The sequence below is a fragment of the Miniopterus schreibersii genome, assembly GCF_964146895.1.
Source record: "Miniopterus schreibersii genome assembly, chromosome: 14".
Classification (NCBI taxonomy): Eukaryota; Metazoa; Chordata; class Mammalia; order Chiroptera; family Miniopteridae; genus Miniopterus; species Miniopterus schreibersii.
The window spans coordinates 32,311,869-32,338,273 of NC_138114.1; the positions used below are offsets into that span (position 1 = coordinate 32,311,869).

Sequence of the window (26,405 nt, forward strand, 5' to 3'; positions counted from 1 at the left end):
TCATAACATTGCATTTCTTAATCAAGTAGGATTTTCTTGTTTCTATTGCTATATCTTGAAAATATTTTTTTAATTTATAATTTATTTTCAGTAGGAATCTCAAGGTACATCACCATTGCTTTCATCAATTACATCAATTTAATAGTTTTAGTTTGGTTTTGTACTACATGCTCAGGATTCTGAACACTGGCAGCTTGTAGAAAGGAGAAAACTTTCCCATGGAATCATTTTTCAGTTCAACCATAAGCCTACTTTGTGCAGGACTTGGGATGTTGGACGTCTCCTTAGAGATGGGTAGTCTTTGTAGTCCCTGCCAAAGAAGTTTCTGAACAACTCCTCAAAGTTACAGGTTATTAATTTAAAATTTTTACCCTGCATTTCTTATATTTTGGGGGCCAGAAATATGAGCTGGAAGAAGGAAAACATGGCTCTTACCCTTATGAAATTTCCCATCAATTTCCCAAAATATGATGGAAAATTTCAACCCAGTAAGGATAGTAATTAAAATAATGAACATTATTTAGCACTTATTATGCACTTATTAACTTATTTAGCTTTTATTAAAAATATGGCCTAAGTCATTCATCCCTGTCCATATCTTTGAAATACAGGTACTGTGCTTGTCTATTTTGTAGGAGACCACTGAAGCTCAGAAAACTTAAATACTTAGTTTTTGTAACTCAGATCAAATATTTAAGAATTTTAAGCAAATCTGGGTATTGAGCCCAGAGTTTTCCAAAATCTGAATCCTAGGCTCTCAAACTTTCTTGTTTTTTCTCCCAATAAGAAGTCTAAGATATGTTGTCCAGTCACAAAAGCGCCTGCTTATTAGAGGATTTTCGAGGCTCTGCACAGTGGACATGACCAGAATTTAATACAGACAAAGTAAACAGAGTAACTAAAACAAAATCTGTGTTACCAGAGCTACAAAGAGGGAGGGACTAAACCAGCAACAGGGGCAGGGAATGAAATGGGCAATGCCAGACAAAATAAGAGTGTATGGAAATATGTAAAGTAGGCCATCCAATTTGCTGAGTCAAAACCAGGTCGACAGCTTGGCTGATATTCATCTGACAAATCTGTTGTGATGGCTTTTGCATCATTAAAATGCTACACCATTTTAAGGTAGCAGCTAGGAGTCATCCTCTTGACCTTTCCTAGTGTAACTCCTCTCAGTAAAGAGCTGCCCTGCAACATCAGAGAATTACCACCCAAGCCTCAACAGAACACTCCTCCTTTCTATATTGAGTAAATCAGAAACTTTGAAAAGTCACTATCCTCTATAAGCAAAGGCCTTTCATTTATCTTCACACCTGAGATTTCTTACATGTGACTAGACATTTTCACATTTTTGGTTCCATCAACCCAGTCCTTTTACTGTTGGTTCCATCTGTTGTATCCTGCTCACCAGTATGGTGTCAGATGGATACATTGGTTTAGTGAAATGAACCAGTTCTCTCTTAATCCTTCCTTTTAAGGATATTGTAGGTACTACCAATAGTTATAAAGATCATCCATAGCAGAAAGTCGCCCTTATTTCTATGGCTCTTCATGTTTGTTTCAAAGTGTTTTACAGGCATAATTACCTTTCCTCTTATGGATTGAGAGGTATGATGGAAGCAATATAGAAAGAATACTCATGTTAGTGCTAAACTGGAAGTTCTTGATCCAGCTCCACTAATTATTAGCTGCGTGACCCTAGAAAAGTTCTTCATCACTAATTCTAGCAATTTCCTTTTCCACAAGATGGAGGCATTCATTCCTGCCTACCCCACATGCTGTCATGAAGACCGAAGATATTCATGAAGAATATTTATATAGCACAGCACTCCAACATGGGCCTTGAAGTCCAAATTGTTTAGGTTTAGTTCCTAGCCCATTATAATATTTATAACCGTAGACAAGTTAATCACTCTAATCCACATTTTACCTATCTGTAGAGCGGAAATGATGTTAGTACCTCTATTATTGGGTTATTGTGAGATAATGCATTAAAAAAATTGAACACAATGCCAGTTACATAGAAACGGGTTAATAAGTATTACTTATAAAGTGCTATGTAAAGATAAAAGCTTAATATTTTTAATCATGACCAAAGACCTACATGGAAAAATACAATGCTTACCTGGCTGGGGGCGGCTCAGTGGTTGAGCATCAACCTAGGATCCAGGAGATCGAGGTTCAATTCCCAATCAGGGCACATGCCTGGGTTGTGGGCTCGATCCCCAGTTGGGGGCGTGCAGGAGGCAGCTGATCAATGACTCACTCATCATTGATGGTTCAACTCTCTCCCTCTCCCTCTCTTTTCCTCCCTCCGAAATCAATAAAGATATATTTTAAAAAAGAAAAAGAAAAACATAATGCTTAATTTACATGGGAATTAAGTACAGTATGCCAAGACATTAAATAACATACTTAAAGTCATATTTAATTATAAGACCTATTCCCTTGTCCTCTTTAGACTTGGATATATTTGTCTTAATAACATTATTAAAAATCATCTCTACCTATTATTTTGAAACACATAACATTCTTCGGGCACTATGTTCAATACTTTTGTACATTTTCTTGTTTAATTCTAATAATACTGAAGATGGACTCCATATTTCCCCATTTTACAGATAAAGAGACTCAATATTTGAAGAGTTAATAACTTTCTGAAATGATGGAGCCACCTTTTTGGGGGGCTGGGGGAATGTACCCAAAGCTGTCTCACTACCTGAGCCAGCACTGCTAATTAACCATGATACTATATTACTTCTCACAGTGTAATATTGCCAAAATAATAGTATCTGTTAATCAGTTATTCTCTATATTTCAACAATCAATTAGATAATCTCTAATGTTTTATCCAATGCTGTACTATCTGCTATGGGGAGAGAAGGGGAAGAGGTATTGAGTGCATGCATGGAGACGGAAGATTAATATTTATTATTTTTTATTAAATTTATTGGGGTGGCATTGGTTATTAAGATCATATAAGGTTCAAGTGTACAATTCTATGATACATGATCTGTATATTGCATTGCACGCCCACCACCCAAAGTCAAATCTTCTTCCGTCACCATGTATTTGACCCCCTTTACCCTTTACTACTCCGGTAACCACCACATTGTTGTCTGTGTTTATGAGTTTTTACTTGTTTGTTTTTCTTATTATTTGAGTGCCAAGTACTATACATTATCTCATTTAATTTTCACAACAGTTCATGAATTAGATACTAGCATACCCATTTTACATACGAAGAAGATAAGTTCCAGAAATAATTAAGGCACCCAAGGTCAAATAGCAAATAACTAGCTTGTTACCCTAATTCCCAAGAGCACTTCCATACGCTATCAAGGTTGTGATCTGGGTATGGATAAAATCGTATGCTTATGAAAAGTAAGAGAAGCCTTGGGGTGTCCGCAGACAGAAAAAGGGCCAGAGAGTGTGGGGTTTATCTGATTTCCAAATGAACTTGGGTGGGAGACCAGCTGCCTTATGGCAGTATACCGGGCTGCCTCATTTATGATTGCGCTCACCATCACCCAGGCACAGTCAGGGATTAATAAGTAGTTGTTAAATGGTTGCTAGTAACCTCTCCGTCTTACAAGCACTTGATTGGGTCCTGTGGAAATTAGGGTACTTTTAAGAAGCAATTAATATATATTTGGCTGACTCATTTCTCAAGAATTCCTTGGCATAAATAAGGAGCTATAGATGTAAAGGGGAGGGAACTGAATGAGGTCTGAGCCTTGGCAGGGGAAGGCCGGCTGACAGGGCACCAAAAGGCTTCCCAGGGAGGCATCTTTTGAGGACTATGGCATATCAGACTGGCATATCGTGATATTTGATCTTGTTAGTGCCTTAGAAATGACTACACTTACACATGCTGAGTCACATAACTGAAATTTATAAGTTACAAAGCATAAACCAAAAACATACTTTTAATTTACATTAAAAACTATAGCTGTCAAAAAAAACCTATCAATTTGTATGCCAAACTAATGGATTCTTTCCCTGTAGTAAAACACATAGGAAGTCCTAGTATAAAAATGTTGCTTGGTGTATAAGGGGACCCAGCTAGAGATGAAGGCAGTTTAGACTATTTGGAACCACAAAGCTAGCCACGGATAAATATTTTCTCAGTTCTACATTAAGGACTCAGTCCTCTTAGAGACAAGCGGTGAGTTTGTGCTGATACCCATGGTCTCCAAGCAAAACCACTCAAGAAAGTTGCTATGTTAGTTACACGCGTATGAAACCACTATTACTTATACAATCAATACTCAGAAGATTTAGATCCAGGAAGCTGTCAAACTTGTAAATGATTTTAAATGCTAGCATAATCATCTTGGTGACATTTTCTCCATGGGAAAATCTTAAATCTTTAAGAAAAACTTTTAAATGATAGTTGGCATTTGTTGTTGGAGGAGAGTCAGTGTAACAAGCTGTTCTTCTAGATTTGCTGACCTTGAGAGCATTGATGAATATTGTGCTTTTGAAAAAGGACTGTAGCTAAATTTTTGTGCCCATGTCTTTTCTGTTAGACGGGTCATACTCAAAGCTCAATTGAGGAGCAGAGGCCAAGTACTTTTGAAGTTATGCTTGATGATTCAGATAGTAGGAAGTTTGGTAGGCAGATATTTAATTCAGGTCAAATATATGATACAAAGTAAGTCTCTGGGGTGAGTACTATACAAAAAAATAAAGAATCTGGTTGAAGTAAAGTTTTAGAAAAAACAAGGGTAAGACTGATAGAGCTACTAGTCAAATGTGGCTATCAAAGACTTATATTGTGATTAGTCCTAGTGTATGTGCTGTAAGTATAACAATCATCACATTTCAAAGACTCGGTGCAAAAAAGAAAAAAAAGAATGGAATGGAAAGTCTTTCAATAATAATATTGATTACATGTTGAAATGATAATATTTTGGATTTATTGGTTTAAATGAAATATAATGCAAAAACTAATTTTGCTTGTTTCTTTATACTTTTAAAAATGTGAGTGTAAGTAAATTAAATTATGTATGTAGTTCACATTACATTTTTATTGGACAGCACGGGCATAGAGAACCAAGAGTAAGGTTATTATTGCCTAAGAAATCTGGTTATTTGTAGAAAAACTTGAGTAGTTCTTCATTTATAAAATTTTTATTACGGTATGGAGAAATTAGAGAATATAGTGTGTGTGAAAGATCAGATCGTGCCATAGTAGTCTTCAAGTTTGAGGATAATTGGAAGGCTGAAAAGCAGAAAAACAATGGTCGAGTAGTGATTTTTTTATATTGTATTATTGTACAATGCAATGTGAATTTACTTTCCTGTGGATTTATTTTCTCCTATTAAATTTACTATATAAAAATGTTAAGAAATAATGTCCTTTGAAAGATACAGAAGAGGAAAGAAATCCATTAGAATTTATAGCCAAGCTGGTAGAATAATATCATTAGTATTCCTTGTAAAGTAATTCATTCATTCATTCATTCATTTATTCATTCACTCAGCAAACAGTTTTGATGTTGACAGTAACTAGGAGAGAGATAAAATCAAGATACTGTAATACTAAAAGCCACCTACCCATTTTCAGGAATGCTAGGGGAGATTTGAAGGTGATTTAACAGCAACTTAACAAATAGAAAATTAACTCCGGAAAGAAATAGGAGCATGTATCAAAAGAGCCACTGTTATCTCTTTACACATTCCAATCACCATTTATTTACCTTTGCAATTTGATAACACTGTCTAAAACTAGATCCAACTTGAATTTCTGGCTGTGTGTTCTGCGTGTGATTTTTAAAAACAACCCCCATTTGAATATACCTCCTACAGGAATTCAAACACAAAATGAGCTCTAGCAAATACCATACCACACATTAAGTAAGCAGCCAGGCAGGCAAACCGGCTTGGAGGAATGGATGGCGTGTTTCCTCCCATTGCATGGTATGGTCCTTCCTCTTCATTCTCACAAAGCTTTGACCTTTGCCATTGATAGTGTCCTGATCCTGCCACTCCAGACTGTGGATGTCATCAAAGGCAATAACCAGCACTTTCGGTAATAACTTCTCTTTAAATGTAAGTGATCTTTCTTTTGAGCATTTTGGTTTGGGGTTGGTAAATGTTCAATTCGCTTATTATGGCCTCTTTTCAAAAACCTTCAATATTGCACTCACGATGGATAGAATTTTTTATTTGTCATTTCTCTCTTCTACCTCTTTGTCATAGCTATACTGTATTTGAAGATGGGTCTAGTATAGTGGAGCTGAAACGGAGATGCATTGATACCAACACTAAAGAGAGAATGCTCCACTCTAATAGGTAATCTCAAAAACAACATTGTTTCTTATAGATATCATGAACATTGACAACTCTGCTTGTGGGTAAAGAAATGAAAATTTAAAATGTAATTTAAAGCGCCTTTCCTAGAGCCAAAATGTGCTAATCAATCATTTTACACACACACACACACACTCTCTCTCTCTCTCTTATGGCTTTATGAGCACTGTTTGAATTTTAGGATACATAACGAATTACATAGATTTTCTGGTGAGCTAGCAACAAATTCTGTGGTTCTGTTCATACAAAGTCCTTTCCTCCAAGGCAAAATTTGTCTCAAGGGTATAAGGTTTCAAGTTATTCCTTTTTCCAAATTCTTATTTGTTTCTATTTTGTTGGTTATGCTTAAAATTTTTTAGCTTTGAGTTGTGTTTGAGGGAAAACTATGCCCCCTTTGGTACAGTCATGTTGGCTAATAAAAGGCAGTCCTTGGAGAGAAAGAAGCAAACAAACAAACAAAAAGATGAGACTTAATAGCAAATGGGTTTTGAATTAGAACACTGGAAGAAAATAGTAATCATTTTAACAGGTACTAAGTTCAAGGATCTGTGCTCAAACATGTATTTTTAGCTGTCTTCGTCATCAAATGGGCAGCCGTCATGAAACAATTTGCTGAGGCTGTGATATGATCCTTGGGTCACAGGACTTCTGAAAAGTTGCCCCTTAGTCTACATTTTGCCCAACATCTTTCCAGCTCTAATAACATCTAACTTTATTTTAAAAAACAAGAACAAAAAAACAGGGAAATTTTGAGCTTCTAGAGAGTAGGAGCTATCACTTTATATTTCCCAGAGCCGAGGAAGAAGTTTCAACATATTTCATTTTAATTCATTTCAATATTTTAAATAATTACTAAAATAGCAAACTTACATAAGAAGAATGATGAAAACATTGTAGAAAAATTATCTTTATTTATTTGATATGGCTTTGTATCTATCAAAAAAAAGAATTGGAAGAATTCTCCAGATTATTTAAATAATCCTCAGATAATCTTCAGAATTGTGGACGGAATTTGAGGCAATGATGTAGAAATTCTTCTGAGATTTAAGCTGATCTACAATCTGTACAAGCCTGAGAGGTTTAACTATATTCATGCTATTTCCACATTAAGTCATGGCAACAAATCAACACTAATAATAATAACACTGCTTCCTAGAACTCTCCAGAGAGTCCATTGCAGTTTTGTTGGAAGGGATCATTTTTAAAGTCATAACCCACGAGAAATTCCAGACAAGTCCACACACCTTTGCCATTGTTGGCAAAGTATGGTTGGGTCTTTCATCTAAGACCGAGTATGGACTGGCACATGATCTTTCCACCTAGTCCCACAAGCTGAGTGCTTCCTTTCATTCCACATTTGTTTAAATGGCATAAAATTTCTCACACAAGTGGAATAGATTCTAAGATTTGGACAAATATGAATAATATCTGTGTGTGTGTGTTTTTGTGTTTTTTAAATTTATCTTTATTGTTGAAAGAATTACAGATGCTCCCTTTTTTCCCCCATTGACCCCATTTACCTCGCACCCCTCCCTCCCCACCCCAGGCCTTCACCACACTATTGTCTGGGTCCATGGGTTATGCATATATGCATATCAATTATTTGGTTAATCCCTCCCTACCCACTCCCCCACCCCCGCCTTCCCTCTGAGAGTCAACCACCCCTTCCATGCTTCTGTGTCACTGGATCTATTTTGTTCATCAGTTTATTTGGTTCTTTAGATTCCACATATAAGTGAGATCATGTGATATTTGTCTTTCTCTGCCTGGTTTATTTCTCTTACCTTTGTTTTTAAAAGAACTTGAGAATGAGTCCAAACTGAAAGAACTAAAGCTCCTGTACCATGCTGGGTAGCAACTTTACCCTTCTTCCTGTTAGAAAATGAAAGGAATTTCCTTACTGCTTGGGCTCTCCAGGCATGCAAAGTGAAGTAGAAAACTGGGGTACATACTCCTCCGTTATCTAGTATCAGGTGGGGCTTAGAGCTAAATTGTCTTCATTCTCCTTAGGTCTCCACCTCTACCTTGTTTAAGGCAGCAGCTAAATGGTTTGTGGGTCAGCTCCACAGTGGTTGCTGCAAACGTTGGCAGCGCGGTGAATCCCTTTAGCAATATGTTCAGTTTCCTCTGCCACACTGCTAGTTCCAAACTTTTCCTGGACTCAAGAATTGGGAGTCAGGATGGCCTCAGCTTGTCAGTTTAGTTATAATCAGTCACATCCTTGGACACTGTCAGTGATTTTCAACCTTTTTTATCTCATGGCACACATAAACTAATTACTAAAATTCTGCTGCACACCAAAAAATGTATTATTTGCTGATCTGACCAAAAAAAAAATAGGTATAACTTCCATTGATTTACACACAAAAAATAGTAATAACCTACCCTTTCTGCTCCAAGTGATTTAAAAAAAAAACCAGGTGGCAATATATGTATACTATAAGGATTTCTGGTACCAAGAATTAACCAATCTGACTCAATCCTATTATGTGATATGACCAATAAGATCCAGCTCTATTATATGATCTAAATATTTATGGTTCAAGATTAGGCATTCACACTGGATGGCTATTGTGTTGGCTGTTGTCTTTTCTTTTACTTGACAATCTAAGGGAAATGAGGTCAGTGCCCCTCTCTAAATAGTCAGGTCTTGCATGTCTTAAAAATTCTTGTGGCACCCAAGTTGAAAGTCGCTGCACTAGATGGTTGACATCAGTATCTTCACATACAATTGATCCTTGAACAACAAGGGGATTAGGGATCCTGAATCCTTACCTAGTTGAAAATCTATCACTTGACTCCACCAGAGCTTAACTACTAGTATCCTACTATTGACAGGAAGCCTGCCGACAACATAAACAATCAATTAATACATATCTTGCACATTATAGGTATTATATACCGTATTCTTACAATAAAGTAAGCTAGAGAAAAAAACAATATGTTATTAAGAAAATCATAAGGAAGAGCAAATGCATTTACAATATTTATTGAAAATTATCTGCATACAAGTGGACCCATGCAGGTCAATCCCGAGTTGTTCAAGGGTCAATTGTATATCACCTCATTTGACCCTCACAGTAATGCTGTAAGACTGAGAAGGTAGCTATTATTATGTCTGATCTATTGTATTAGGATCCTGAATACATTTTACTTCACCATTTGACTCATTGGTTTCAAAATGTTGCTGAACCCTCCCAACAGCAATAGACACTCAGTGGAAACATAAGGACTCAGTCAAACTGGTTATTTGGCATCATATAAACCATTGTTTCCCAATCCACAAGTGCATTGTGGCATTTGGTGTGTTAGGAAGACGCCCTGGGTGTGTCACAGTCCAGGGTTTCCCCATTTCCAGGGATTTCCTGTCTCTCATCTGTCTAGTTTCTAACTGTCACTGCATCCACGTCTCATTCTTCAACCTGATGTCACATGCCGAAGATCAGAAGTTCCTAATCCATAGGATTCCTTGGTAACAGGTAAAATCAAGATTTATCACAACCAGGAGGCAGCTGGGCATGGCAACCAGGTGTCAGGGCTCTGAAGGGAGGCTGTCTGCGTTCTTGTCCTTGTTCTGTCAATTGTGACCTTGGGCAGATCTTAAATCTCTCTAAGCCTTTGTTTTTTTCATTGATAAAAATGAGTATAATAACAGTAACTACCTCATGGAGTTTCTTTGAGGTTTAAATAACATATGTGAAGTGTTTAGAACAGCACAAGCCAAGCATTCAATAGATATTAGTTACTATTCTTTTCAAAAATGTTTAAAATTATATAACATTTACAGATATAAAATTGTCTTCAACCAGATAGCAAATGTATGGAAAGTTATTTCATTTCAAAAGTAAATTCAGAATTTCTAGAAGTCCATCATTAATCTGTTATAGCAAAGGCTCTCTGATATTACTTATTCAATGACTGTGCAGTGAAAGAGCTTACATTGCGCTTAGTGCTTTATATGCCACATAGTCTTCTTTCTAACCTATAATCTTCTCTATAACCATGTAACATTATTATCCTCACTCTACCATCAAAGAAACCAAGAGACAAAGCCACTAAAAATAACTTGCCCAAGGCTAGGAATCTTGTTTGTAGTGAGCCTGAACTTCAACTCAGGCCACTGGCACTCTCTCATATGATGAGCTCTTTGCACTGAGACGATGTGGTCTTGCCTTTGAGGAGACATGATTTAAGCGATGCCAAAGAGGATAGGTTGCACATTTATTTAAAATTTGCCTTTGGGTGTTCACAAAGGAAATAATCACATCACTAGAAACCTATTGTAAGCTTGTTTGTTTGGTTGAAGCTTCAGTTCTTGTTTGTTTTGTGGGATGCTGAGCTAGACTATAGGATATCTCCACTTTTAGCTTTGCCATGGTGTGGACACATGTCCTGTGAATCTTTAGGTGTTCTGGCAACTCATAGGTGAGTAAAGACTTAAAATAATTGAAAATTTTTTATAAAAATAAGACACAAAAAATAAATTCATTTTAGACTAAAATTTCACAAGATTAAATTCATTTTATTTTTAGAACTGGACTATGTCAAGGTATTTTTATGTGAAAAAATAGTTTAATAATGCTCAGAGTTAGCTCACTATCTATGTTCCCTTCTATCCTTTCTCAGCTTTCTCAGGATGATAGTCAAATTTTTATTAGGGTATTATTTTCATTTTGTTAATCCACTCTGATATATAAAATTAATCTGTGATTATTAAATGTTTTATGTCAGGCATTCCCATGATGTGGCTGTTTTTAACAACAACCTGTTTGATTTGTGGAACTTTAAAGGCTGATAAATTCTTTAATTTGGAAAATGAAGCAAATCCTGAAGTGTTCATGAATATTGTAAGTCATGGAAAATTCCGGAGAACATCAAATAAAGCAGATTAATGGGTTATAAAATTATTAAAGGTCCTGTTGTAGCTGAAAATCTCTGATAAGGAGACAGATAAAACAGGTGATTTTTAACATTTCTCCAAGAGTCAAGCTAGTTAAACCTGCTCTTTTGGCTGAATAAATAGTACTTTCTAGTAATGCAAAGCAGAACTGTATTTTTATAGACAATATTTTAATAATATCAAAATTTATATTTTAAGCCACCTGGATGATATTTATAACTGCTCTCTACTGGGCTATGATTTTATTATCTTTAAACCAATAAGGATCTCAAAAGACAATTGACTTGAGAATATAGTTTTGTCAAAAGAATGGATCGATGTTAAATATTTTCTCTCCCCACTCCCTTAAAATGCCAATAGTAGACATTTTCTAATATTCTACTTACTTTTTTATCAAGACTTTATGTAATAAATTAATCTTACAGTTACCTGGGGCTACAGATTACAGACAATTTACCCCTATAAGCATACACCAGACACTTTGTTCTAATTTTTTTTGATAACCTTTCTAGAAGATGTTTAGCTAATGCCTGTGTTTTCACTGGGCAGAGCGAAGTAATCACCTATAATGGCTACCCCAGTGAAGAGTATGAAGTCATCACTCAAGATGGGTACATCCTCAACATCAACAGAATTCCTCATGGGCGAAGAGACACTAAAAGCACAGGTACGAGTTGTGTCTCTCCTGATAAGAAGGACTGGATATAACTAAAATGTAATGCTGGCTTTTCTTTAAGAGAGTGACTGATTCATCAAAGTTTGTTTGAATTTTGCATTACTCTTTAAATGGTTAACAGGGAGTCTCATTCTTTTTCAATTCTCTGAATACCGCAAGAAACTAAAAATACAAAGGGCAAGACTGGTCTTGTTGACTGCAACTAGGCTTGCTTGTTTGGGTGTAAATGCAAAGGTGGGGCCTACATTTTGTGAGCTCATAGTGAATTTTCCTGTGACACATGTGATAAATTGCTGTATTCCAAGAAAGCGGATTTCCTTACTGTTGGAAAGGGATTTGCTGGGTTGTATAAAGTTAGCCGTAGGGTGTACTCAAAGAGTCTCTCTGGTCCCTCACTAGAATTAATAGGCCTCCCTCTTCTGGATTAAAAATTCAACTTAAATGATTGGCATTTCTGAAACTTTTTCCAGGAAAGAAAACTTTAACATTCACATATGCTTTAACCTAAGGGACTAATGATTTGTGGAATGAAAGAGCATGGTGTTTGTTAATATGGCTTCATTGGAGAATGAGTAGCCAGCCATGCACAGCAGAGGGGGAAATGCCTCTGAGGAGGGAGAGAGAAAAGTAAGCGAAATCTCTGCAAAACCTCAGTGGCAAACCATTTATCATGACCATTTTGCATCATCTCTCTCAACATCCATGTTCAGAGGCAGCTATAATCATGTTGTTCGACATTTTCTCCCTCTCAGAAAGAAATTTGTAATCTAAGAGTTTTAAAAAAAGGAGGGGGGAGTGTGATGTGAGTAGGATTATCTGTCAAAACATGAGACACCCAGTTAAATATGAATTTCAGAGAAACAACAAAGGAACTTTTCATCTATGTCTCACTTGAGGGTATAATACTCAAATGAAAACACTATTCATTGTTTATCTGAAATTCAAATTAAATAGGGCTTCTTCAGTCTTTTTCTTTATCTTTTTTGTTTGTTTGTTTTTGGCAAAATTAAATTTCCTTCGGGCTTGGGGGAGAAGGAACTATAAAATACAAAAGGAGAAAAAAATTGTAAGGAAAAGTTTTGCTTCAGGAGGGAGAATTTGGGAAGATTTGGAATTAAAAGTAATTCTAAAAGTGTATTGTTCCAAAAGCTTTATATTGATTTAAATCAGTTGAACTTCCCAGCAGCCCTATGAGATCAATACTGTTAATAGTTATAATTTTACAGATGATGAAACCCAGGCAAACAGGTTATGAAATAGACTTGAAGTCACACAAATAGCAAGTGACAGAACCAGGATCCAACCTCAGGCAACCTGAATCCAGAGTCTGTGCTCTTAACAATGAATTTATTGTGCCGTTTGGGAACATTTCACCCTGGTCCTTCCCATCACCCCCAGTGAATACGCTCTCCATTGGGAATTTGAGAGTTGGCAGAGGGGTGTTGAACTGATTTTACTATTGTAACTTTCAAATGCTCTCCAGTGGGTAGAGGCTGGGTGTTCAGTTAGAAGCTTGGTGGGAAATTAGTGATTGTCCATTTACATTCACCCCCTCTTCCTCCCTGGAAGAGGCACAGGACTCTATTAAATGTGATCACTTTCATGTCTTTGTAAGCCAAACCCAGAAGATATGTAAATATGAAAACATGGAGCAGGGCAGTTATAAGCACAGACTTTGGCATGAAACAGAACCAAGCTTGAGTCCTGGCTCTGTACCTTGTTAGCTGGGTCACCCCTTGGGAAAGTTACTTAATTAGCTTAAGTCTTGGTATCCACACCTGTGAAACAAGGATCGCCAAAATAGTAGCTACTTCATAGAGTTATTGCAAGAACTGAATAAGCTCAAGCATCGTCAGTTAGTCAGTGTAACACCAGGTACAAAGTATGTGCTCAAGAAATTTGTTATGTGATCATATAGCCCTACACTAATGACAGGGAAAAGTGAGTGCTGTTTTTGGTTTTTGCTTTTTCTGGTGTGGGGCATGTGTGTGCATGTGTGTATATGTGTGTGTGTTTGTATGTGTATGTTTCTATCATGTTCCTGAGATGCTTTATTTATCATAAATTATTTTCTCATTCTCTGTCTATCTATCTCTCCTCTCTCTTCCTCTCTCGCTCCAGGTCCCCGGCCAGTTGTGTACATGCAGCACGCCCTGTTTATAGACAATGCCTCCTGGCTTGACAATTATGCCAATGGAAGCCTCGGATTCATTCTCGCAGATGCAGGTTACGATGTCTGGATGGGGAACAGTCGGGGAAACACTTGGTCAAGAAAACACAAAACACTGTCAGTGACTGAAGAGAAATTCTGGGCCTTTAGGTAAACCGTATCAAGTTGGAGACAAATTCTTTGAATATAATAGTGTGAATGATGTGAATAACAATCTATGATATTTGAAGTCACACTCTTTGTAGTAACATCTCAAAGGACAGAAACAGCAAGAAGCTTTGATTCCCACTGATTCTTCCATAGTCAAATTATATCATTTTAACAAGATTATTTTAACATCCATTTCTATCCAATGTATGCATTAAAGGTATGTCCCAAGAGAGACAGCTCAGGAAATTCTTATGACCAATGTATGCGTTTGCTCAATATTTACTGAGTGCCTACTATATGCACTACTGTAGCCCTGAGCATTCAAGAGGGAACAAAGTCCCTGCCCTCACAAAGCTTCTATTCATTCTAGTGCTACTAATACAAGTCTTTTCTCTCGGACAGCCAATGGATTTCACAGTGGTGTGTATCACTACTGTATTTTATTTAGAGAAACTGTGGTTGAACTGTATAGGATTCTATTTACAGAAAAATTCCAATTTGAGGTCTTTCAAACCTTATTAATGGGCAATGGAGAAGAATCCTTTGATACAGTTTCAGTGAAAGTGGTTTCTGCTGCCACCAGAGGTCAGGCTGGTGCCCACAGTAGCCTCCCCCTCACAGGCCTAAGCTCCCTGTTCATATGCAAGCCCGCTGCTAGAACAGAGTGGGCACTCCTGCCATAGTAATGAAATGCCCAGAACCCACTGGCAGGCGGAGAAGAAAGGAAAGATAGAATAAATTGTTAGGGTCAGAGCTTTTGGTCAGTGTGGCAAACATCGGGAAATATTTTGTGTCACTGGTCCTTGGCTGGAAGCTTGGATCTTGTTTACTGTAAGGCATCACAATTCCCATACTTGGGAGTATAGATCTAGAGATTTCCTCACATGCTGTTCTAATAAGCAGTCCTCTAAGTCATGAGGGACCTGACTCAACTAAAAGTTATGTACTAATTGTTTTGTATTAATGCCAGCTGAACTGGTACTATATGATTTGGGTACATGTTCAATACATATTCCTTTATACGGACAGGAATATATATTAACAGCAGCAACATCTAATTGGGTGCTTACTGGCAGCCAGAGTCACTTCTTTAATACTATCCAACCCTTCTAACATCCCTTATATGTAGCAGGTGCTATCATGTTCATTTCATAGATAAGGAAACTTAAGCTTAGAGCATTTAAGTAACTAATCAAAAGGTAGTACTTGCTAGAATTGTGATTTACAACCAGTTCTGTTTCCAAAGTGGGGTATTAAAATGGCCCTAAGTGTCTTAAGTCCCCTGGGGGAGTCTAAAGTAGAGGCACAAAAACTAGCTGTGGGAAGGGAAGGGAAACCAACCCAATGGAAGGGAGTGATACGAGTGAACTTCAGATACTATACACAAGTCTTGAAATCATTCTTGTTATTAGAAAGTAACCCACATGAATGCAGCAAACAAAAGCTACAATAGCTTACATACAATTGGATAAATAATAAAATACACACCAAATAAGTGTAAAAAGTAAGTGAGCAAATGCTCTGAATTTCAAACTTACTTGCGAGTATTTATAAGCCCCTGTTTTGTTTTGCAGTTTTGATGAAATGGCCAAATATGATCTCCCGGGAACAATAGACTTCATTGTAAATAAAACCGGGCAGGAGAAGTTGTATTTTATTGGACATTCACTTGGCACTACAGTAGGTATGTTTACAAAGGTCAATGTTTTACAAGGGTCAGAATCTTGCAAGAGTTCACCTTTAAATTGGAACAGTTATTGCCATGAATAGTGTCCTTAATTCTCTGTCCTGTGCTTAACCTAAGTGGCTATAAGCCTGAATTTCAGAGACTGTATATAAGCCAAATCTTTCCTCCATTTCTGACCAACAACAACACATTTGTAATGGTGATGTAATTTCCCAGAATAACATGTACCCCAAATCCAAAGAAGCATCTAAAGAGTAAGTTTCTAGACTCCCTCTGAGCTGAAAATGTAAAGCCTAATGACATAAAATAATCCCTTAAGAATATAATCACATCTTCCTCACAACCCACATGGGATTTAAAAAATAAATTAATAAAAAGGAGGAGCTTATACTTATATTTGAACAAATTGAAAAGATATGATCACTTTTTTTTAGTTGAAATATGAAAGCTTACTATAATAAATCAACTGGGCTTATCTATTTAGCATATAATAAATGAATAGAATAGAATAGAATAGAATAGAATAGAATAGAATAGAATAGAATAGAATAGAATAGAATAGAATAGAATAGAATGATATCAATTAGCTGTAAGAGCTATGTAGAATTTCTTTTTAAAGTCCAAGACTTTGAAAACATACTTCTTAATGTTTTCCTACATTTTTTTGGGGGGGGGGAGATCAATACTCTAGTTCCAAATAAAAATGTAAAGGGATCCAGACAGTTAAAAGTGTGAATTTGCTAGTGATCTTCCACTGAAGTTTCCAATTTTAAGAGATTATGTGAAAATTAAATATGAGTGAAACTGTGCAAGAGACAGTAAACATTCTTACAGTTGTCTCATAATTGCCATTACTATCAACAGCAAATATATATTTACCAGTGCTTTATACTGACTGGCATCTTATAAGCTTAAAACAGGCAGGGAGCATCAGAGAGCATTCTTCTATAAGAGTATCAAAGAATTAATAGAAGATGCCCCTTTCCCATGCCCCCCCCCAAAAAAAACAATGGTCACTAACAGGTAAATAATTACACTATCATAGCTAACACTTATTGAGCATTTACTAGGTTTAGGACCCTGTGTTTAGGAACTTTCCCATAATATCTCTCTTTAAGCTTCAGAAGAATCCTAGTATTATTATTATTTCTATCTCACAGAAGAGGAAACATAAATTCAAAGAAATTAAGTGGATTGCTCAAGGTCTCTTAGCACATAAGAAACAGAACAGAGATACATACCAGGTCAGTTTGACTTCATCCATGAGGTGCTTGGGCCTTGGATGGAGCAGGAATGACTTGAGTGGGGTCTAGAAAAGTGGGTAGGACTTATATATGCTCTTGTATCTGTTCTGCAATGAAAACGGAAAGTTTGATTATCAGTGATCTGCATTGCATTTAGGGCATATAAAATTTTAGTGAACATTATTTGCGTATTGGGCAGAGCAATTTTTGTTTCATCAGAAGGGTCCACTCTTTGCAAGGCATTTGGCTACCCAGACCCCAACTCACTAAGTGATAATAAGGCCCCCAGTCAGTATGACCAACAAAAAGCTCACAGAGATCTAGGGGGAAGTATTTTGCCTGTTGCAGAGTCTTACATCAATTGCTCAGTCAATTGATACAAAGTCAGCTCTTTTTTTGGTCAGGACAGTTTCAATAAGAATTTCGGGGGGGGGACAGCTTCTACTATGGCCACACACACCTTCCTACCTACCCCCCCCCCACACACACACACAACAGAGGGGACCAAGAAGGCACCCTGGAGAACCAAACACAGAAACTCCACATAGCTGCTTCTGTGTGGTGCTGATTTCCACCCTCACCCTCACCCTCACCCTCACCCTCACCCTCACCCTCACCCTCACCCTCACCCTCACCCTCACCCTCGTGGGGCTAGCAGCGGGTGCAATGCTATTGCTTAATTATCAGAGCAAATGGAGACTCCTGGTTCTCCCAGGGACCACGGTGGACCAAGGAAATCCCCTTCCCTCTAGGAAGCAGGAATAAGTTCTAGAGGGTTGGTAAGCATCAGGTGAAGCAGTGGGAGCAAAGAAATCTCATTCCATTGTGAGAAAGAGAAGCTGGAATAACTTGATGATACTGCAGAAAGACCCTAGTGACTCACCTCCCATGAACTGACTCTTTCCTTCTGGAAGCTCTGGGACTCATTCCAGCACCTCAGAGATGGGGGTGAAATGACCACATTGCCAGCCCTCACCCCATGCTTTCAAAGTGAGGTTGTCCATAGTTCACTTGGCAGTAGTTGTTTCAACAGCTTATCTCTCACTTTCCCCAACCAAGTTAAAGTATCCAGAATTTAAAAATAAAAATTAAAAAAAAATTAAAAAGGGAGATTTGAGAGCAGAGAGGACTGAAGACAGATTGTCTCTGCAGAATAACTCAGAAGAGTCTCCCAATTCATTTTCAAGATCATCACAGTAGAAAGATACAAATGACAGAGTCCCACTTTTCTTAATAGAAACACTGCGTATTTCTCATTTTTACGAGATTGTCTTGTTCTCCTGTTCTCTCAGGGTTTATAGCCTTTTCCACCATGCCTGAGGTGGCACAAAGAATCAAAATGAATTTTGCCTTGAGTCCTGTGGCCTCATTCAAATATCCCAAGGGCATTTTTACCAGTTTTTTTCTACTTCCAACTTCCGCAATCAAGGTAGGCTCCCCATTTCACCAAAATATATTTGAGGGTCTCGTTTTGGATCATAGATCTTCATAACTTTTAAATCTGTGATGAAGTAAAAGTAGGAAGTTTAGATAAAATCTGTGGAAACCAGGCTCTGCAACCATGTTCTTATTTGTGTGTGTGTGTGTGTGTGTGTGTGTGTGTGTCTCTGTACCACAGTATCCAGAGTTCTCATATACAATTTACTACACTCAGTCATTAGCAGACCTGACTATACACCACATTGCTAGCTGAGCTGAGTGCTATGTCAATTTAAAGCTCATTCGTAAGTTTTCTTGTTCCCTTCTTACTCCACTGGGCAGGTCAATGAACGCACAATGCCCAAAGGGAAGATATTTTTCTAGTTTCATATGATAACTGACATCCCTGACTTTGATGTTAGATAAATTTGAATAATAGAATTCTTTCCATCCAGGTTCTTGTTCTAATTTACTAAAGTATTCTAGTACTAAGTAAATACTAATTTTCCAAAGTATTCTATGATTCTAAAGACTAATTGTCTTACAACTCAATTACGTATCCAAATATTTATTGGTTATTTTACAAGGATTGGAAAAGCAGTTTGATTGCTAATTGTAAATTTGGAATTTTATCCATTAAAATTACTTTTCTATTTGTTTTTTCTTTCTTTTAAAAGGTCATTGGCAAGATGAACATAGCTTTTTACCAAGACTGCACCTTAAGTTTGGGGTGAAGGGTAAAATGAATTTTGGTCAAAGTGAAGGCAAGGAGACCAATTAGGGTACCACAGTAATTTACATATAAAATCAGGCCCTGGTTTAGGGCGGAGCAGTGGAAATGAAAAAAAAGTATTTGTTGAGCTAAGACAAGGAAGAATTTCCATAGGACCTAATGATTGGTTTGATGATAGCTTGATTGCATTGCTTACTTGAGCTCAAGTGATGTAACTTCCCTTCCTGCAGTCGATAGTTCTGTTGTAAAGTGTGTTGATATCAGTGTTGGATGTTTCCTATATTTGAACAGAATGAGCAGACAAATTAGGTAAATTAAATTCCGAGATGGACACATCTATCACTAAACACACCAGCTTTGCATATGCATTGCTTTGCCTACAAAGATTGGGTCTAAGGAAAATATTGTCCTTGGCTTATCTGCTTCATATCTCCTACTGTCAAATTTCCTGCCATTTTGACCCCCATCCCTGGCCCCTCCTGCCAGTTCATAATATCTGTTGCCTGCAGAAGCTCCAGTCCTTTCATCAGAGACTCCCCACCCAGGCTTACTTTCCCAAGCCCTAGAAGTTTTAACATGCTGCCTCCCACGACATCTATTTTTTTTCTGTCCATTGGCACCCCCTCTTTGGTGCACCATTCTCTACTTTTCAGCATAAGAACTAACTAATCTGGACACTACTAGTAAAACAAGGCACACATGGGTAATAAGGAAAACCCTGCTTTTCCTTCTTAGTCAAGGCAATCTTTAACCTTAGGGAGAAACTGTTCTGCTTTTCTTGCCAATTTCTGAGAAATTAAAAATGAAACCAATTACTGGTTACAGAATACAAAGAAGCTTCACCATGAAGATGTGAATTTGGGGTGGAGGGCCCTCACTGCAATCTCTTTATAAATTATGTCTGGTGATCTTCCCTGGGTGCAGACGGATTCATAAGTAGTTCCTTTGCCTGGATGACTTGGTCTCCTTGACTGCAACAGCAAATACAAATACAAATAGATCCCCAAGAATTCTTATTTCTGTGATGATGAGAATGTCGAAAAGTTTGGAAACAGTTCTTGAAAAGATAATTATTTTTTATTTTTACAGAAATTTTTTGGTACCAAAGGTTTCTTTTTAGGAAACAATTCAGAGCTGTCACCTTTTGTCAAAATCTGCAACAATAAAATATCATGGGTGATATGTAGTGAAATAATGTCCTTATGGGCTGGATACAACAGGAAAAATATGAATATGGTATGTATAAGGATTATGGGACCATTGGATGTTTTAGAAATTCCAGCTTTTTGTTTATTTATTTTGATGTATCTATTACACTACATAAATTAATATGATATTCTAAGCCCTTAAATGCAGAGATTAGCTATGCATAGATTAGGAATTCAATGGACCATGAATGTGAAGGTTGGGAAAAAGAATGAAGAGGCAGCTTCATCCTTCCATCCCTGGTCAAGTTTAGGAAAATGAATGTTCTGCAGCGGGTGTTAGTTTCACATGTTCATAATCAGCCATCACTTACTACAGTGAGTTTGACAGTGCATTAAAAAATAAAATCCTAGAATATAACTGAAATTCATAGACACAGACAACAGCCTGGTGGCTACCAGAAGGACGGGGGTGGGTGGTAGTAAAGGGCAAAGGGGGCCAAATATATGGTGACAGAAGATGATCTGACTTTGGGTGGTGGGCATGCAATGCAATATACAGATCATGTATCATAGAAATGTACATTTGAAATGACCCTATTATCCAATGTCACTCCAATAAATTTAATAAAATTAAAACAAAATCCTAGAAAAGAAGAGAAGCACATACAAGCATTGAACTTATTTCATGCGTGCCCTCGCATGTTGGACGACTTTGGCCTCAAGTAAAACTCATCTTTTAACTCAGAAAGTATGACAGAAAGGAATGGAAATGGAATCCCTTTTCTATGAACAAGCAGCAGTCCCGTGTCATCAACTCTTTGTTTCCTGTTATTGAGAATTCAAAGAGGAGGAGGAGTTGACATCTGCAGGGGAGTGTTGTTGGGTAGTTGCCTCTGTCATTCCAAATGGCAGCCAAATTAGACTGTGACAGTAAAGCTAGCCCCAAACATTTCTCTGCCACCCCACCTTACTCCTGTTCATTAAGAAGCTAGGTTGTGTTAGACTAAAAACTATGAGGGCCGTTGTCCAAAGCCTACTTATTCAAAGGTATAGATTTTTAATAGTTCTCTTGATTAGTTTTCTTATATTCTGAGATATATTATGATTACTATTATATCTCTGTAATGTTTACAAAGATTGAAGTACAGTGCACATAGAAATGATTGTTTATTAGCTTTTCTTTTACAATATTTTATTTTATTCTCTCAAGAGCCCTCCTAATTGGTAGCATGAATTTTAGTATCTTCATTTAATAGATGGAAATACAGAAACTCGGAGATGTTAGATAACTTGCCCAAAGTCACAAAGATTATAATCAACAAAGTTAGATCCTGAAATCCAGGTGTTTTGCTCTACTGATCGGTGACAGAGCATGTCCATACATATGCACCCCGCCACCCCTGCCCCCTTGCACACAACTCCTTTCCTCCATGAAGTCCGTTGTTGCTTCTTCTACTTCAGAGTAAACAAATGATCTTATAGTTCCAGAGCCAGGGCAAGTTTGCTCTCCAACCACCCATGCCACTGGCCTGCCCACGGTTCACTCACGTACAAGGGCTGACACACTCAGATCTATCTGGATGATTCACCTCATTATTTTCAGAAACCCAGTATTTGTTTACTAATTGTTAGCAGAATTGTTTCCTCTTTCTGAAAGACATAGTTTATTTCAGTGGGTGATTCTTGCTGCAACATGTGGTTTATTTCCTTTCAGAGTCGGATGGACGTGTATATGTCACACGCTCCCACAGGATCGTCGATACAGAACATCCTGCATATAAAACAGGTAGTGTCTTCACCATGGAAAACCACTCCAATCCTTATTTTCATTATACATGAAAGGACAGAGTTAGCAGGCCTGCTCGAAGAAGCTTAGCAGCTGGTTTCCAGTTTGTCCTTGACACTGTCTTAAAGGTTTGACTTCTGTGGGTTTTAAGAGAAAGGGCAAGGTATGGTGTAGACCAAGTAGGTAGCATAAATGATCCCCATCTTAAATCAGAGCTTGTAAAATAGCCCCTGAGCTAAAGCAAGAGGTAAACTGGGAAAGTCTCGGGGATGTGAGCCTTCCCCAGAGAGAGAAATATCTGAGATTTGACTTCCCCCTGAGTTTTGGTTTTCCATTAGCTTTTCCTTCAAACCAAGGGAGATCATTGCTCTCTCTCTGTTGACCTTGGTCTTCATAGTGGTAAAAATGTATTTCCATCTTTCTAGCGGTCCAGAAGCCTTGCTTTCTTCCCAGTTTACAGTGTTTTCCTGAGACTTGCTGTTAACATTCATGATTCTTATTCTGAATTACATTGCCAAAAAACCCCACACATTTATTTCAGCTTTACCGATCTGATGAATTGAGAGCTTACGACTGGGGAAGTGAAGCTGAGAACATGCGTCACTACAACCAGGTGAGTTATTCAGAATGCCCCCAGAAGGCTGGTTTTGAGACATTATAATAAGAATTTGAGAGTGAGAAGAATCCTACCTGGCAATTGGTGGTATTCACATTGATAGAGCTTTTTAAAACTTTTCTAATTTTAATACATACTCATTGAGAAAATCTAGAAAAAAAAGAAGTCTATGCTAAGGAAATTAAATAATTTATAATCCCTCCACCCAGAGATAATTCAATGTATCAATATTTTGTTGCATTTATTCCAGTCTTCTCAGCATCACAAAGCTTAACTTTTAATATTTTTTTATTTATAGTTATAGCAAGACATAATCAATGTTACTAAGATGTTTTTTAACATAATTTTTTAATATATATATTTTTATCGATTTCAGAAAGAGGAAAGGAGAGGGAGAGAGAGAGATAGAAACATCAATGAGAGAGATCCATTGATTGGCTGCCTCCTGCACACCCCCTGCTGTGGATTGAACCTGCAACCTAATTGGAATTGAACCGCAATTTCCTGCATCAGAGGTTAAAGCTCAACCACTGAGCCACACCGCTGGGCTTAACATAATTTTTAATGGCTACATAATAATGAAAATTGTTTTATAAAAATCTACAAAAATTTACAGAGTAATGAATACACATTTCTTGATACCAACAGCAAGAATTGGGATACCACATGAATGTTAAAAGAGTGTTATCCATCATGAAGACTTGAGTCCTAAGACATCTTTTTCCTTTTAACTTTACACACCCAAACTTATAGACTCCTTTGGCCCTTCTGTGCTTTTAATCAATGTTGCTGCCATCATTTCTTTTCTCAAAGTCTGAGTCTGGGCTTCTCAGTATGAACTAAACACATTAAATTAAATTTTTCCAATGGTTTCCCAGACTGACACATTTAAAGCTATTTTTAGTGTAAATGTAGGTCAATTAAGTTGCTTCTGAGCATCAAAACAGTCTATCAGACTAGCCAGTTTCTCAGTAATGTGTTGAATTATCAAATAAATGATTCTGCTAGCTCTTAAGACAACTGCAAGAGTTATGCATATTTTTATTATTTTTCACCAGCTTGATTAAAGTGTTACTTAAACACAATAAAATTCATTAATTCCTACATGAACTCAATGAACTTTGACAAATATATTCATTTGGGTAACCACAACACAATCAAGATCTTGTAGAACATTTCCATTACCACAAAAGTTTGCTCCTGCCACTCAAACTATGTACATTTGTAAATGCATATATTCACAAATGCTTAGAAAAGGGTCAGAAAAAAAAACAACAACAGATGTTAAAGTGATTACCTTCAGAGGGGATGAAAGGAAGAATGAAGTGAATGGACATGATGGAGTAAAGGAGGTTCTATTTTGGATTTACATACTTCCGTTGTCATCCATTATTTTTATTCAGCATATTATATATTGTTTACATTTATAAGAAAATGGAACAAAAACTATCACAAACACAGTTAAGACTGTTATAATCTAGTTTTTTTTCCCCCCAGTTTCATTAAGGTAAAATTGGCAAATAAAATTTTAAGATTGAAGTGTACAATGTGATAAGTATGTGATGGTGTAAATGTCCTGAGAATTTATCAATAGTTAGTTAGCCCTGTCCTACTCCAGGCCCATCCTGTTTTATTTGTTTGTGATTTTAGATCATTTGAAGTCAATTTTGTTACATTTAATTTCATCAGTTTGCCCTCTCCTTATGTTTCCAGCACAATCTCTGTGCCCACTCTATTTTTTCAAGAATAAGAGGATTAACACATGTAAGCTCCATGAGAGTAAGGATTTTCTTCTCTTTTGTTCACCAATATTTTCTCACTTAGCAAAGTACCCAGCATTTACTAGGCCCTCAATACTTATTTGTTGCATGAATAAGATTTCTTAACCTCCCTCTTACCCAACTAAAATGTCTCTGTCCTCTTGATTCTGCCCTTCCTTTCTGGCTCAGGAAATGAAGATCCTCTTATTTTCCAAGTTCGCCTGGTCTTGTGCCCTTGACCCCATCTCTTCTCATTTCTTCTTCACTCTTACTCATTTTATTTTCTTAAATGAACTCCTGTCCATTATGAAAAACAAACAGGTACCATAGTCTCCTTGCTACTCACTCCTCTACTTGGACTTCATAACTCAATGATCTCTAAGTTCTTTCCTTCCCTTTTTGTTTGTTCTCTTTGCCCTCTGCACTGGCTACTCTCTATTTCCCACCACTCTCCAACTGTCAACATTCCCCCAAGACTCTTTACATCTCTCTATCTTTCTTTCTTGGAGAATTTAGCCATCTCCATAGCTTCAATTATCCCCTTCTGTGGACCGCCCATACTGCTTGTCTAAATTTTTTTCAGGACCTATCTGTCACCTATTTCTTCTTCAAGTCATTTCACAAACTCATGCCCATACAACGCTCCTAAGGTAGAGCTCTGAGAAATGGCCCCGCTTCATCCCCAAAACTTCTGAAACATGTCCTAATACCTTATCCTGACATTTAGACTGACTGACTCCAATCTTATATCCTACTGTAGTCTTTCAAATATTTTCTTCTCTCGGTATACATTGGACAGCTTGCCATTCCTGACTGTGCCACACACGCTCTTCCTGCCTGCTAAGAAGCCCTCCCACCCTCCTTCCTATCTGTCAAAATCCAACCATCACTCAAGAGCCATTTCAAATGACTTTTTTTTATATGAAGCCCCTAGTTGGGAATAATTTCTTCTTTGTCTTCACTTCTGTTATCTTTATGGAGTGTTTTATGGCATTTATCATACCCTATGTTGTATGCAAATGTTTGTTTGGTTGTCTGACCTTGTTTCTCCAAACTCCTTGAAGATAAGGACCATTGCACATGTCCTTCCTATTCCCTCAGTGCCTGGCTGAGCTATGGAGTTGGTAGATGTTGATTTGATAACCTTTCTACTTAGTTGAATTTAGCTGTTGCTGTGAGGAGCTTCCTCTCATGAGTGCCTTTTCTCTCTCTCCCATAGAGCCGTCCTCCACTGTATGACTTGACTGCCATGACAGTGCCTACTGCTGTTTGGGTTGGTGGAAATGATGTCCTTGTAACAAGCCAGGATGTGGCCAGGATACTCCCCCAAATCAGGAATCTTCATTACTTCCAGCTGTTGCCAGATTGGAACCATGTTGATTTCATCTGGGGCCTCGATGCTCCTGAACGGGTGTACAGTAAAATCATAGATTTGATGAAGATATATTCCTAACTGCAACAGATCTACTTTTCAGTTAAAAGTTGCTTCCAAGCCAGTGAGGCTTTGGGAAAAATAACAATCAGCAGTGAGGTCTACTCCAGCATCCTTCACCACCTTGTTGATGTTGCTGAGTGTTTCCTTATCATGGATTCTCAATGAGAAACTATTTCAACTGTTCTGCTCTCTCTCTCAGAAAGGTCCACATCTGAAATCTCAGAATCTTTCCCCCACAGTCAAGGCTAGGCCCTCTTTTTCATTCAAGTAGATCTAGTAAACTTATCTTTGCTAAATGTACGGTTGAAAGAGGAATTAAAAGAGGCTTTTTCTTTCCTATATCAAGTATATACAGTCACTTCA

At 37.3% G+C, this 26,405-nt stretch overlaps 1 protein-coding gene across 1 annotated transcript; it reads left to right on the forward strand.

The window, feature by feature from the left end:
- Positions 1–9,721: 9,721 nt before the first annotated feature.
- On the forward strand, positions 9,722–26,060 carry LIPN (lipase family member N; the record flags this gene model as incomplete). The annotated part of the gene is made up of 10 exons (XM_081158609.1): positions 9,722–9,797; positions 11,050–11,165; positions 11,768–11,885; positions 14,016–14,214; positions 15,789–15,898; positions 18,438–18,574; positions 20,387–20,533; positions 22,160–22,231; positions 22,773–22,844; positions 25,827–26,060. Exons 2-10 carry the CDS (start codon positions 11,058–11,060, stop codon positions 26,058–26,060), a joined length of 1,197 nt encoding a protein of 398 aa, XP_081014735.1. The 5' UTR covers positions 9,722–9,797; positions 11,050–11,057.
- Positions 26,061–26,405: the final 345 nt, after the last annotated feature.